General features: G+C 48.3%; 1 protein-coding gene across 1 annotated transcript; it reads right to left on the bottom strand.

Moving 5' to 3' along the window:
* Positions 1-2,532: 2,532 nt before the first annotated feature.
* LOC128343701 (uncharacterized) lies at positions 2,533-10,218 on the bottom strand. Its single transcript, XM_053293137.1, has 11 exons — positions 10,157-10,218; positions 5,562-5,677; positions 5,379-5,416; positions 5,001-5,108; positions 4,656-4,735; positions 4,221-4,311; positions 3,852-3,938; positions 3,253-3,357; positions 2,826-2,877; positions 2,636-2,677; positions 2,533-2,537 (listed from the first exon to the last, which is right to left on the bottom strand). The coding sequence occupies exons 1-11, from the start codon at positions 10,216-10,218 to the stop codon at positions 2,533-2,535; spliced, it is 786 nt and encodes a 261-aa protein (XP_053149112.1).
* Positions 10,219-14,760: the final 4,542 nt, after the last annotated feature.

The raw sequence follows: 14,760 nt of genomic DNA on the forward strand, positions 1-14,760 counted from the left end.
GCTGCCTGAAATGACAGGGGAGAAAGGCAGGTTGCTCACCTGTAACTGTAGTTCTTTGAGTGGTCTTCTGTGCATTCACACATGGGATTGGAAACTGCACAGATCCACGGTCCGGAAACTTCTAAAGCTTTACCTTATAAGGAAAAAAGAGTGGGAAAACCAGCTCCCCCTGTCTGACAGCTTGCCTGATTCCCTCAGTCCTGAGACCTCCGCAGCTCCAAACCTAAGCACATACAAGAACACGTTGCAGCAGGGAGGATGGGTGGCTTGTGTGGTCTTTGAGAAGACCACTTGAAGAACTACAGTTACAGGTGAGCAACCTGCCTTTCTTCTTCATGGGCTCTGTGCACCACACATGGGATAATAGCAAGCTATCGTACCTGGATGGAGGGTGCAGCCCAAACCCAGGAGAGAAATAACGCAACAAAGGAAATCAAAGAAGCAAACTTTATTTCTCAATGAAAGCAAAACGCAGAACAGAGGCATCAAACATTGCCTGAGACCTGGAGTGAAAGTCCAAAGCATCATGTCGGATGAAGGTAGTTGGACGTGACCATGTAGTGGCCTTATAAATGTCAGACATAGAGACAAGGTTATAGAAAAGCGATGAGGTAGCCATTGCCCGCATGGAGTGTGCCCTAAAACAGACAGGCAGGGGTTCTGAAGCCCATTGATACGCCAAGGAGATAGCCTCCTTGACCCAAGCGGCAATCCTTTGCGATGAGACTGGTAGTCCCTTTGATGGGTCTGCATATGAAATGAACAAAAACTTAGATTTGCAGAAGGATTGCGTTCTGTCTTTAAAGAAGGCAAGAGCCCTCCTAACGTCCAGTGAGTGATATGCACGCTCCTCATCTGAGGTAGGTGTAGGGGGAAAGGTAGGCAAAGAAATATCTTGCAACATGCGAAACTCAGAAGCCACCTTGGGCAAAAAAAAACATCAGGCTCTAATACAACTCTGTCTTTATGGAACACCAAATAAGGGGCATCAGAGCGCAATGCTTTAATTTCACTCACTCGTTTAGCTGAGGTAATTGCAACGAGAAACACTCTTTTTAAGGACAACAGTTTAAAGTTACATGTAGCCATGAGTTCGAAAGGAGCCTTCATTCACTGCTTCAGAACCAGTAGAAAATTCCAAGGTGGGACAGATTTAGGGCCAGGCGGAAACAAATGGAGCATCCCCTTCAAAAACCTGTTAACCAATTTGTGAGAGAACAAACCAGACACAGAATGCCTGTCGGCTATAGCCGCTAAGTGAACCCTTAAGGAAGAAACAGACAATCCTTTGTCTTTCAGAGACAGCAAATCATCAAAAATGAATGACAAAGGAGCTTCAGTCGCAGAACCACCCTTGTCAGCCATAGACTTAGAGAAGCAAGTCCATTTGGCTGAGTAAGATTTCAAGGTGGAAGGCTTCCTTGCCGCCATCAGCACTGCCTGCACCGGCTCACTGAAGGAGGTTGCGCCTCTATCCACCAGGCAGTCGGATGCAGAGACTCCACGTCCAGCTGGAGACAACAGCTGCCTTCCCCCATCAGAGGGTATGGTAACGATGGAAGATGCTGGTACGTCCTGTGTGACAACTGAAGAAGTGTGGTGAACCAGAGTTGCCTGGGCCACCATGGTGCGATTAGGATACATATGGCCTCGACCAGGACAATTTTCGGTAGGACTCTTGGTATCAAGGGGAATGGAGGAAACATGTCCAGGAGTTGGTTGCCCCAGTGCAGGAGGAAGGCGTCCTCTTCCAACTCCGGATCCCTTCCCACCCTGCTGCAGAATTGCACACACTGAGAATTCTGGGCTGACGCAAATACATCTCAACGCAGAGCTCTCCACTTGTGGAAGATCTTGCACAGCATGCCCGGATCCAGGCACCATTTGTGAGAAAGGATGTTTCACGACTCAGTGCATCCACCAAAGTGTTGACATTCCCTTGGATGTGTACTGCCAAAGGCCAAATTCCCCACTCCAGGCACCACATCCAGAGTCGCATTGCCAGACTGAGCAGAGAAAGAGATGCTGTCCCTCCCTGTCTGTTCAGGTAAGATCCGGCCATAGTGTTGTCTGTGAGGAGTACAGCAGATCCTTCTATCCAATGACAGAAAGCCTTGAGCACCAAGAAGATCACCCTGAGCTTGAGATAACTGATGTGATGACATCGTTCTGCCTTTGTCCAAGTCCCAGCGACCACTAGGTCTTTGAAAGGCGCTCCCCATCCCGTACTGGGGATGGCATCTGTGGTGATCATAAGGGTGGGCCTTCGCATGTGGAATAGAGTCCCTTGAGTGAGGTTGGACGTGCATGTCTATCAGGAGACTGCCCCCTGCGAGGCGCTGCAAGGAGCCACTGTTGAGAGTGTCTTTGCGGGCGAAACCTGCGCAGAAACCAGGCCTGTAAAGTCCTTAGGCGAAGAAAGGCCTGGGGCAGTGCCACAGGGGATGATGCCATCAGCCCAAGCAAGTGTTGGATAAACCTGGCCTGGTGTCTAGGATAGCATATTCTTCTGGTTTGAACAGCAGTTATCTCTCACCCTGCAAAACCAAACAGAAAACAAAACATGAAGTCTCTGGCATATCAAATGGCTCTTCAATCATTCCCACTCTCTCCTTCCTGATGCTCATACATTTACCAAACTCCTCTTCTTCGTCAAATTCTTCCAACACAAGGTCATCTGAAGAGAAGAGAAGAGACTTGATTTTCTTATTTGAATTGACTTGGATCAGAGGTAAGGAGGGACTCGTGCATATTGAATCAACGAAGGAGGGTCTACAGGGATACAGTTCCGCCCTCCCCACTTCCCTGGAAATAGCCCAAGTTACCTTGGATGCTGCTCTTGGATGCTACCGGGAAAGCATCCTTCAGTGTTTTCAGCTGCAGAGATAGAGATGCATTTTATTTATTCAATATGTGGACTTCTTTTTCCACGTCTATGAGTATCAAAAAGATGATACAGTTGGGTGCAAAGCTGAGGATTACCAAAGATGGAGCGTGGCTCTTTGGGGTACTGTGCAGCCAGAAGAGACACAGGGGGAACCCAGCTCTCTGCTGTTCCTCCTGCCACTGCTGCTGTCCCAAGGGGCATTGGGTGAGCCCCAGTGGAAACAGCCCTTCTGCAGCAGGTGTGCTGCCAGGCAGCCCCAGGGTGACCAGAGACCAATAGGAGGTCTTCTTCTGAAGCTGGCACCTGGCAGGGGTCCCAGAGGATTCTGAAGAAGAGCCAAGCCATGTCCACAGAGGGGGACTTACATGAAAAGCTGGCAGGCTGGCCGCATGTTGCAGGCGACAGCTGCAGGCTTCCTGGGCCAGAGCCTGTAGCTGGGGATCCTTTGCAGTGCTGTACCTTTGGAGCTCCTGTGGGTTGAAAGAGCAGCTCAGTCATTGCACTGGCCTCAATCATCCCTGGCCATGCGACTGAGAGCTAAGCCCGGAAGGAATTGGCCCCATTACAGGATACCCATTGACTGACTGCCCAAACAAGTTTCAGAGGGATCTATTCCTTTACAAACATCCCCCCCAATTCAGTTCAGTCAAGGATGAAGACAGAAGCCCCATTCACACCTGATCTTCAACATTTGGACGACGAGTGGACAGTGCACAGGTGCAGAAGTGTACACAGGGACAGCTATACAGACAGGCTGTGGAAGGCAGGCACTGCTAGACTCTTCCCATCTGGACCATGCCATATTGGGGCCTCTACCCTGGTTCATTTTTTAAAGGAATGCAACTACAGTCATGCAGACAAAATCATGTCCAAGTGTTCAGACACCTGTACACATGTACTGCCTAATGTCCAAATAGGGCACATTACACATTAAATTGCACATTACACATTCAATTGCACTTACCGTCAAGATGCTGGTCAAGTTGTGGACCGAGGGGGCCTCCTCCAGAAACCCCCTAATCATTCTCTGAAGAGATTGAAAGGTCTCATTCTAGGGGGGAAAGAGAAGATCAGGCATGAGTATGAGAGACAACACATCTTAAGAACACAATACTGAAAAAGCACTCATGCTTATGGCAGTATGGTGTTTGATTCCAGTTGGGCCGAGAAACAACCAGGCTATTTGGAAATAGGAAAGGCTACTCACAATGATCCCGGAAGATCAGAAATGTAAGGAAGAACCTCTGCAGGCAGTCAAACCATTGCAAGGGCCCCAGGAGTAGAAGCAGCAGGAGTCTGTGCCGCAGGAGGAAAAAGCTCAAGGAGAACTTACATGTGTCCCTGGCTCCAGGTAGTTGGCCCCAGACACCGCCACGTGCAGCACTGCTGACCGCAGCTCCTCGGGCAACGGCGGCTTGATTTTGCTGGAAGGGGGGAAGGGGGAATATAAGATTTCATCGTGTGAGCAGGGCTGGTGATTCAGCCAAGGGAAGCTCATGGAGAGAAGAGGAACAGGGCAACAAAGCCAGTGTCAAGACGGTTGGTCTGTGACGGTTTCTCCTCTTTTTTCAAAAATGACCAATCCAGGCCTGGGGAGGCCCTGATGCCGATAAGGCTAGAGGACTTAACAAGATGTTACAAACCCCCTTAGAATTCATTGTCATCTTTTTTCAAAAGGGCAGATCCAGTTACAGATCTTGTCTAGTTTGCCACTGCCCTTTCCTGACACAAACCCCTCCGATTTAAGCCCTGGTGACTATGAGTCTACCTCAGCTCCGTGACGGTGTCCAGGGTTTTCCTGAAGAAGGAGCCAGGGTCAGGATGCGCGGTAATATCCTCCATTATCTCCTGGGAGAAGGTAAAGAGCAGAGGAGAGTTGATCACTACCCACATGGACTTCATTGGGATAGCTCCAACAACAACAACAGCAACAACATTTTCACACTGTCTTTCAACAAAGGTTTCCAAAGTTGCTTACATAGAGAAATAATCAATAGAACAACAAACAAACCAACAATCAAGATGATGCCCCAAACACACAGTCTTGGCAGTCAGGTTTGGACTGAGCCTGCGCTTGGTCATTCTCTTCCATTCTCTGCTGCATCTCACTCACCAAAATGAATTCGACAATCTTCAGCTTGCTGAACTGCAATGTATCCGACTCTGCGCCATTGACTTGCACCGCAATGGAATTAAGAAAGGATGTCCACCAGAGAATGAGCTGAAAATCAGAAGCATTGAGCTGTTAGTGATGGAAGGACTTCTCTGGGGCTTCCTGGAAATGGACCAGACAGCCTTACTTTGTGGGTTGCTCTCAATCCCTTTCTGGGGACCCCACCCCCTCCATGGATTATTCTGCTGCTTCTCAGGGAGATTGCAGAACTGGGAAAAGGATCAGAGCAGAGGGTGGGTGCTCCCAGAGGGGCAAATGCCTCTCACAGAAACGACCTGGGCTATGTGGAGAAAGGCCCTCTACTCAATGATACCCTACCTTAGCTCTTTCCTTTTTTTGCCATGTGGTGCTCAAGGCTGGAAGGGAAGAAGAAATTCAGCCCACACATTTAAAATGAAGGCCCACAAATCTGCCAGTTTGCTAAGCACTAGCTGTCCCACCCTCCCAAAAGAGCCACCCGCAGTCCCAACCATTCCCCAGGAGCCTAGGGCACCTCCTCACCAATTGTGACTCCTGACGATGTTTGGAAGCCCTCTTCTGCAGTTGGAGGAGAAGCCAGAGTTGGAGGAGGAGCCGAAGTTGGCTCAACACGGTTCCTCCTCTTGAAGAACCTCCGTCTGGGGGGCTTCCCCTTGGAGTCACGTGTGGGGGAGGTCTGAAAGAACTGCCTGCAGCACTGGCAGACCCTTCGCAGCCTAGAAGAGAGCAGGGAGAAGGTGAGAAAGAGACCCTTAGGCAGACATTTGGAGGAGAGGGGGCCAATGGGACAGGGAAGGATTGCAGAACAGAAGGAGGGCAGCAATACAGGTAGCCCAATAGGCTTCCAGGTATTGCACCGTCTTCTTTCTGGCTGAGGAATTACGTAGAGACAGCTGCCCAAATGCATTGGTGCAGAGACCTTTGGAACACTGTGTGCTGTTCTGCTCAACCCAACGCACCAAGCTTATGTTAGCGCTTGGAAAGGTATAGGAAAGGAACATGAAAGAGCTCAGGGGTGCAGCTCCTTCCCGGAAAGGAAGAGGTGGAGGCAACTGGGACCTTTTCATTTAGAAAGAAGAAAAGAAGCGGGGGCATGACAGAGGTTCACTCTCTCTTCACATCGTGCATCATGTTTGGGATGGGTTGGGGGACTATGCTGCCACAAGATGAAGTGAAGGCCAGTGCCCTAGCAAGGAGTCACTTTTCACTTGCAACTCACACAGTTGTGCCGGCTGCATTGGCGCTGCTAGGGACACCCTGCTGCTGGACTAGGAAGTGGAGATGACACTGCTGCTGGGTGTGGACTGCACACTAGAAGTAGGCACTCCCCCAAAAGGCTAAGCAGTCCTAGGCCTCCAAAGGCGTGTGACAGACCCAACACGAAGAGTACCACACTTCAGTAACAAGGATTTATGATTAGCTAAAAAGGAAAAGGTGTGTAATAAGAACAAGTGTCTTTTCATAAGACAGTCTGTAAGAGAGAGTTTTCATTCAGCATACTGATAACACCCTGCACCAAATCTCTGGAGGATCTCTCCCAGCGGTTTCATGTAGGTGTTAAAGTACTTTGGAGACAATATGGAGCCCTGAGGAACACCATAGGAAAGTTCAGATTGGAAAGAGCAACGGTCTCCAAGGGACCCCGTGTGGAATCTGCAAAGCAGTGCCTCCCACCCCCAAAGCCACCACTGCAAAGCAGTGCCTCCCACCCCCAGCCCCCTCCGACACTCCATCACCAAAGATGATGATTTCAGTATGACAGCCGATCTGCGTAAAGATGTGCTTTTTTGATTGGACTGTGTAACTGAACAGGCCAGGCTTGCAGCCTCTTGCAAACTCAAGAAGTATTCTACCATATGGCCTGAAAGACTAGAACATAGGCAAATCCATGTGATCAATGAGCTTGGGGGAAATGGACTTATGAAGGACTTTAAAGTGGAGTCATGCAGAGAAGCTGCCACAAGGTGTCAGTGTTGCATACTTAATCAAGGGGTGAGACCAAGCTTTTCTGCATGCCAGACACAGACAGAGTCACAGCGTCCTTTGGAGCGAATACATTCTGATGTCATAGGAACATAGGAAGCTGCCATAGACGGAGTCAGACCATAGGTCTATCTAGCTCAGTATTGTCTACACAGACTGGTAGTGACTTCTGCAAGGTTGCAGGCAGGAATCTCTCTCAGCCCTATCTTGGAGAAGCCAGGGAGGGGACTTGGAACCTTCTGCTCTTCCCAGAGCGGCTCCATCCCCTAAGGGGAAGATCTTACAGTGCTATTCTCCGATTCATATGCAACCAGGGCGGACCCCAACCTTGCAGAAGCCGCTGCCAGTCTGTGCAGACAATACTGAGCTAGATGGACCTATGGTCTGACTCAGTCTATGGCAGCTTCCAATGTGTTCCTAAGTCCTTGCAAAGCAGATTGCCAGCTAAAGCAATAGACAAGACACCATTGGGCTTGGGCACAAAGCCTCTCTAAACCATGTCAAAATGTTGGGATCAAAGGCTTCTGCATAGGTCCCAAAGGCCAAGAGAACCAAACTCAATCACAAATGCGAACTGGGAGTGTTGGCTGGATATGCGCCTGGCCAAAAGGGACAGAGAATCCTTGATCCTACAAGTGGAGAGGTCAGGATCTACAAGGTGGTGTCATTTGATGAGAGACAAGGGCCAACTAGAGGTGATGTACCAGAACTTGTGCCAGAGATCCAGGTGAAAGAGGAACCACATGGGTGGAGTCTCATGATGCAAGAGCCAGACCGTGAAGCCAAAGAATCTGTGCCACAAGCAGAAGGAGGTTCAGAAGGGGATACAGATTCAGAAGGGGCTGCACAGCCGGAGCCCCAACTGAGGCACTGCCAGAGCCCCAACAAAGGGGCTCCACCCAAAAGGTTCTCACTCGGGACCAAAGGAGGAGAGCTACAAGAACCCACCACATGGCGAGAGAAAGAAAAGATGCCAGCTGACAAAAGGTGAGGAAATGCAGCATTCGAAGAAATTGACACCCTGCACAAAAATGAGACTTGAAGACTTGTGTCAATCCCCGCAGGAAGAAAGACTGCGGGATGCAAGTGGGTCTTGAAAGTCAAGCAGGATGCAGAAGGGGAGGCAGAGCGCTACAAGGCGAGGCAAGTAGCCAAGGGATACTCCCAGAACTATGCTGAGGACTACAATGAGACCTTTGCACCACTTGTGACAGACACTTCAATTAGGACACTGCTCAGCGTGGCAGCGGCCAGAAAGATGCAAGTTGAACACATGGATGTAAAGACTGCCTTCCCTCATGGGGAAATCGAGGAAGACATCTACATGCAACAGCCACCAGGCTATGAGCTACCTAGAAAGAAGGGGCTTGGTGCAAACTAGAAAGGAGCATCTATGGCTTCCAAACAAGCAGCCAGAGCGTGGAATGAGAAACGAAATCAACTGCTCCTTTAGGAAAGGTTCTCGTAAGGAAAAGCTGACCCCTGCCTATATTCAAGAAAAGCTTTGCCATATATGGGCAAAACTTAAGTACCCCCAAATATACCTAGGATACCAATAGGGCTGGCTCATTATTAGAGAATAGCAACTCAGGCTTGTATTGTGCCAGCTCAGATGCAGCTCTTTGATTAGAACCTTGAAGTCCACTCCCCTCTTCCACAATCAAGCGTGATTTCAGTGCATGACAAGCAACACCAAACAGCTTGGGATGTCCCATGTGCAGCCTGGCTTGCTCTGTACAGGCCTCTGCTATGGGGGAAACTTGTCTCAGGCTAGTTAGATGGTCATGAACATGTTCCAAAGCACAGCTTGGGGCACTCCCTTCTTCTTTGTCTGCTCCGCTCCTTCCTTCCTTCCTTCCTTCCTTCCCTCCCCATGAAGGAAGTACAAGTTGCAGGCTTTTAATCTAAGTTTGTAACTTCTTTAGAACAATCTGTTTTAGAACACTTTCTTTTTAAAAAACACTTTAAAAAACACTTAAAAACACTTTCTCCAGGCCTCTACTCTGAGCTCATCCAACTGGATTACTCTGCTAAATGAGGGAGGTTGATTCAAATTCCCCTCTACAATTGGGACATCCGCCAAGCACGTCACAATAGGCGTGTTCACAGCTGGTGCCCTTCCTGATCGGGCAGGCAGGTGGGCGGGGGACTCTAGTCAGACCTGGCCAGGAAGAGAGGGAGCAAGGCAAAGCTGTTATGGAATCCTACTTACTTTGCAAAGAAGTCTTTCCTCATCTTCTCCCCCATTTCCTTCCCTGTCTAACTATTCCCCCCTGACTAACTATCCCTCCTTTTACTAAAAGCTGACTGTCCCTCCCTCCCCCGCTAGACCCCTCCCAAAACTACAACAAACAAACAAACAAACAAACAACAAACAACAAAATAACAAATACTAACACTAACACTGAATAAATAAATAAATTGATAAATAAATGAATGGATGAATAAATAGATGGATAAATAGATGGATAGATAGATGGATAGATAGATAGATAGATAGATAGATAGATAGATAGATAGATAGATAGATAGATTTGACAGAAACAGAAACCGACTCTCTACACTCTCTTTCCTTGCTATCTCTCCAACTCCTCTCCACCTCGCCTCCTCCCTCCTCGCCTAACTCACCCACAAAGAGCAGCTGAGCCCTGGAGGTGTCATGAAAGAGGATGTGTCATCAGCCTCAACAATGGCCATTGGTCCTCTTGCTTTCAGGACTTGGAGGCATCTCCTGCCAACTGGGCAAAGAGGACCCTTTTAAAAGTGGGGATTCTCTTCACTGAGCAGGGGAGGGGAGCACCTGGCTCTTTCCACCCCCTGCAGAGTAACCCCCCAGTGATGGTTGCTGGTGTCTATCTTATATTTCTTTTTAGATGGTGCGCCCTTTGGGGACAGGGAATCCATCTTCCTTCCTTTCTTATTACTCTATGTAAACTGCTTTGGAAACTTGTGTCAAAAAGAGGTGAAGAAGAAGAAGAAGAAGTTCTTTCAAACCTCACCCTTCATGTTCTAATGTCGGTTTAACTGAGAAATCAGAGGGCTCTCTTGACCACCATGTTTAAAGCAAGACCATCACAGGTCCCTCATAGCAGACACCCACACCACCATCCGCTGCCCTTCATCCAAACAGCTACCTTTGTGGCTGAGCTCTGCTCTTGTTTCTGCAAGACACAAGGACTCCTTCCTTCAGTGCCATCTTGACACCCATTCACACCTGCGCGGACACACATCTCTTTGCTTTCTCCCCCCTCCCCCACACTGGCTCTGTCCTCTGCTCTTTCCAGAGTGTGGCAATGCTATCATGTGCCCACCAGGAGGCAGCACAGAGCAGGTCGGGCTACCTATTTTACTTTAATAAAATAAAATAAAATAAAATAAATCAATAACAATCTGGAGTTCTACAAACCTTTTTTAAAAAGCGTGTTTACTGTTTTGGTGGGAAGGAATTCATCAATGAATAAATCTTTCAAGTGTAAGGCAGACATCCAACACATTTAGTGAAGCTATAGTTCTTTTGTTTAGAAGCATGATTTATATCCTGTTTTTTCAATAAAAAATTCTCAAGCAGGGGCGTGGCTACAATTGAACAATGGGGGATAAATGTCCCTGAACGCCAGGGGGAGAGGGACCAGCTGGCTTTGGTGACAGCTTGTCCTTTGCTTTCCTGCTCATGCCTCTCTGAAGAAGAGGGGGTAGGGGCCAATCTTCACTTTTTAGCTAGGGCCCACTTCAATCTGCCATGCCCCTGTTCACAGGACAGCTTGATTTTGCATCTCATTCTCAAACGAATGATTGCACGACTATTGCTGTCATCATGAAATCATCATCTTTGGTGATAAGAGTGTCTGAGGGGGTTGGGGGTGGGAGGCACTGCTTTGCCACTTTCATATGGAGAAGACATCACCTCCCTAATTTGCCTGCCTGGAGATGGTGATGGGCTGGACGAGGGATAAGAAACTGAGACTGAATTCAGATAAGACGGAGGCTCTTGTTGTGCCTCTTTGGAAATCGGGGGGTGATTTTGATCTGCCAGTCCGGGATGGGGTCACACCTTGCCAGAAGGAACAGGTGCGCAGTCTGGGAGTGCTTCTGGATCGAATCTTCTCCTTGGTGTCCCAGGATAAGGCGGTGGCCAGAGGTGATTTCTATCAGCTTCGGCTGATACGCCAGCTGCATCCATTGCTTGAGATCAATGGCCTCAGAATGGTGGTCCATATGCTGCTACATATCTCTCGGTGCTTACATTTGCTGGTAACCTCCAGATTTGACTACTGCAATGCACTCTATGTGGAGCTACCTTTGTATGTAGTCCAGATACTGCAGTCGGTACGGGTTGCCAGGTGGGTCTCTGGGTCCTCTCGGAGTGACCATATGATTCCAGCATTGATAGAACTACACTGGCTACTTATAAGTTCCAGGGCAAAATACAAGGTGCTGGCTATCACCTATAAAGCTCTGAACAGGTTAGTCTCTAAGAGAACATCTTCTTCGCCATGAGCCCCACTGCCCACTAAAGTCATTGGGAGAGGTTCCGCTGCAGTTGCCACTGGCTCGTCTGGTGGCGACTAGGAATGTGCATGGAACCAGTTATGCCGGTACTCCTCAGGCTCGAGCGAGCTGGGCCAGCTCAGGAGTGCACTTGTCAAGGGGAATCCAACTAGGATGCCTCTTTAAGAGTACCGGCAATTCCCTGTCCTCAAAAGGGGGAGTGGGCAAAAGGCTTGGAAGGTGGATTTAGATTAGGGATACAAGAAAGGCCCTTGTGGTTGACTGCTGCACTATTCCGTCAGTAGCTTCCTCCCTCCTTCACTTCCACTGAGTCTCCTCCTCTCCAAGCATGGGAAGGAGAGCCCTGCTGTTGCCCAAACAAGAGAGTCCAGAGGGAAGCCAGGCAGCTGCTGGGAGCTTCCTTCTGCTTGGGGCATCAGCTCTTGGCTTTGAGACTCAGAGGCAGGGAGGGAGGGAGGGAGGGGTGGAGGGGTGGAGAATCCTGCTGCTGCCTCTTCCGTCGCCCTCAGATGAATGATGCAGCAGTCAGCGATGAAGAGGCAGAGCGGAGAAGGCCAAGCAGCCACCGACCTGCTCCACGCTGCCTCCTGGCAGGCAAGTGACATCATCGCCACACTCTGGGAATCCTGTTTTTTCTCTGTCATGCTTTTCTCAAGTCATGTTTGCCAGAAACAGATCCATATTTTTAAAACAAATGATCTTGCTGTCTTCCAAGAATGAGAGGAGAGCCGGTCTTGTGATAGCAAGCATGACTTGTCCCCATAGCTAACCAGGGTCCGCCTTGGTTGCATATGAATGGGAGAATAGCACTGTAAGATATTCCCCTTAGTGGATGGAGCCGCTCTGGGAAGAGCATCTAGGCTCCAAGTTCCCTCCCTGGCAGCATCTCCGAGATAGGGCTGAGAGAGAGTCCTGCCTGCAACCTTGGAGAAGCCGCTGCCAGTCTGTGTAGACGATACTGAGCTAGATGGACCTATGGTCTGATTCAGTATATGGCAGCTTCCTATGTTCCTAAGCAGGGGCGTAACGAGGGCGGGGCAGGCAGGGCACATGCCCTGGGCGCCATCGCAGGGAGGGCGCAAACTGCCTGCCATGCCCCGCCCCCGCCCTGAGGTCCGGAGAGGCGCCCGCCCCCTAGCGAGCACTCGCGTTATGAAAGCATCTCTTCCCATTTCTTTTCCTCCAGAGAGGCAGAGAAAGGAAGAATAGATGCTTTCAGCCAGCAAGCTCTGACTGAAATGACTCCAAAGAGCTTGCTCATGCTCTTCGGAGCTCAAGGCCACGCCCCCTTGGCATGTGGTGTCAAAGGGGGCGTGGCCTCAAGCTCCAAAGAGCCAGAGCAAGGAGCTTGAGGCCCCTCCCCTTGGCATGTGACTTCTAAGGGGGCGTGGCCTCAAGTTCCGAGGCCCTGAGCCAGCTCTTCAGAGTCATTGGAGGGCTTCCTTTCAGGCAGCAAACACTGACCAGTGCTGGGGAGGGGGCATCCTAGTAAGCTGGGCGGGGTTGCTTGTTCCCATTTGCAAGCACTGTGACTGCCTGCCCTGCTGTCTCGTCTTATGTTCTTGCTGCAAGTCCTGACCCACCCCAGAGTCCAGAGTCAGTCCATTGCCTGTGCCCCGCCTGCTCTCCAGTCGTCTCCAAGAAATTCCATCTGACTGGTGCTTTCTCAGGCTGATGCCTCCCCCCTGCCCCCGCCAACGAGGTTTCTTTCTTTTGTAAAATGTAGACAATAAAAGAAATGTAAGAGAACTGCAACAAACTAGTTTTTCAGGAGAGGCTGAAAGGGTGAAATGAACAGTGAGTTTGTGCCTAGAGAGGTCCAGAAATGTGAAGGCTCTCCAGGTTCCATCCTGTCCCGCCTCCTTCTTGTTAAAAAAACAACCACTTGTCTTTGCATTTTCCAACCTGTGAGCAGTTGTGGCTTGCAGTTTGCAAGGCAGGAGGTTTTTCAATGGAAATCCTGCAAGAAGAGGGTGAGTTCAAGGAAGAGAAAGGAAGCCTTGACTGTATAGAAGAAGGGAAAACCCATTGCTGGTGGGGAAAAGGCCGGAACAGGGCTGCAGATCCAGTGCTCAGCTGCAAAGGAGGAGAGAGTGCCTTCCTTTTAGTTGTATGTGGAGGAAGGGGATTTTGGTAGGTGCAGCTTTTAAACTGAGAAAGCTGAGTTACACTTTCAGTTTTATGAATTCAAAATTCTCTACATCCAACACATTGTACTAAATAGCCATTTAGCTCTAAAAATACAAGATGTTTGCAATTGATGTCAATATTTGCTTCCCTCAAACTGCCAAAAATTTATATTCAGTGAAACAGAATTAAAATTAACTAATTTCCTTTGCTGAATTAGATATTATTCTGAACTTCATATGATTTAAAAAATAATTGAAATGTAAATAGTTATTCAGTTAAATAAAGCCAGCTTTACATTTCTATTAATGTAACTTCATTTCAAAGGAGCAGGTTAAAATTAACCTAGATTCAAATTTTGTGTGTTCAATATTAATCCAAGCAAATGGATCTAGATTTAGATTTTGAAACATAAATAACACACCTAGCTTGCTTCCACTAAGAGTAAAATTCAGTAGAAAGTTATCCATAAACATAGGAGATATTCCAGTAGAACATGACCCTATTCTGGTCATAGGGAAAAGAACTGGGTGTGTGGGGCTCTGCTTCTTAAACACTGTACTTTGCTTATCCTTTAATTAAAGAGATGTATATCATAAAGTGAAATGACTTTTAGAGACAGGAATTTCCTTGCAAATATGATCGTTCCTTGCATATAGAACAACATATAGAAGACCTTGCTGTTGCCCAGGGTCTCTGATGCACTTCCTGCTTTATTGTATCCAGCTTTACGCTGACATTGTCTGTGTTTCTTGGTAAATGGAACATCATTTTATTTTATTTATTTAACATATTTTATACAACCCAAAACTTATTTGTCTGGGAGGTTTACAAGATAAAAACAAATATTTTATTTCTTTAAGATATTTTTATACTGCCAAATTCTTTTGCCAAATTCTTGTCCATTGCCTTTCACCCAGAACTAGTTCATGTGAAGCAAAATTTCCTGTGGGGATGTCATTTTTGTAAGAAACTGTGCGGAATAGATACATATGTATTGATCACTACACATGGGTTTCTGCACAACACCTGCACAGAAGAAACTTCCATGTAGAAAATGTGTCTCTTGTAAATTGACCCTATATTTTCCATCCGTGACTGA

The sequence above is a fragment of the Hemicordylus capensis genome, chromosome 2 (assembly GCF_027244095.1).
Source record: "Hemicordylus capensis ecotype Gifberg chromosome 2, rHemCap1.1.pri, whole genome shotgun sequence".
Taxonomy (NCBI): domain Eukaryota; kingdom Metazoa; phylum Chordata; class Lepidosauria; order Squamata; family Cordylidae; genus Hemicordylus; species Hemicordylus capensis.

Bases quoted from the DNA above. Each gene is read 5' to 3' on its own strand.
- LOC128343701 (XM_053293137.1), bottom strand. From the start codon at position 10,218: ATGGCACTGAAGGAAGGAGTCCTTGTGTCTTGCAGAAACAAGAGCAGA. The intron at 3,358-3,851 runs GTAAGTGCAATT...TTCAACCCACAG, and splicing joins ACTTGACCAGCATCTTGACG to GAGCTCCAAAGGTACAGCAC. The intron at 2,678-2,825 runs GTAACTTGGGCT...TCTTCTCTTCAG, and splicing joins ATCCAAGAGCAGCATCCAAG to ATGACCTTGTGTTGGAAGAA.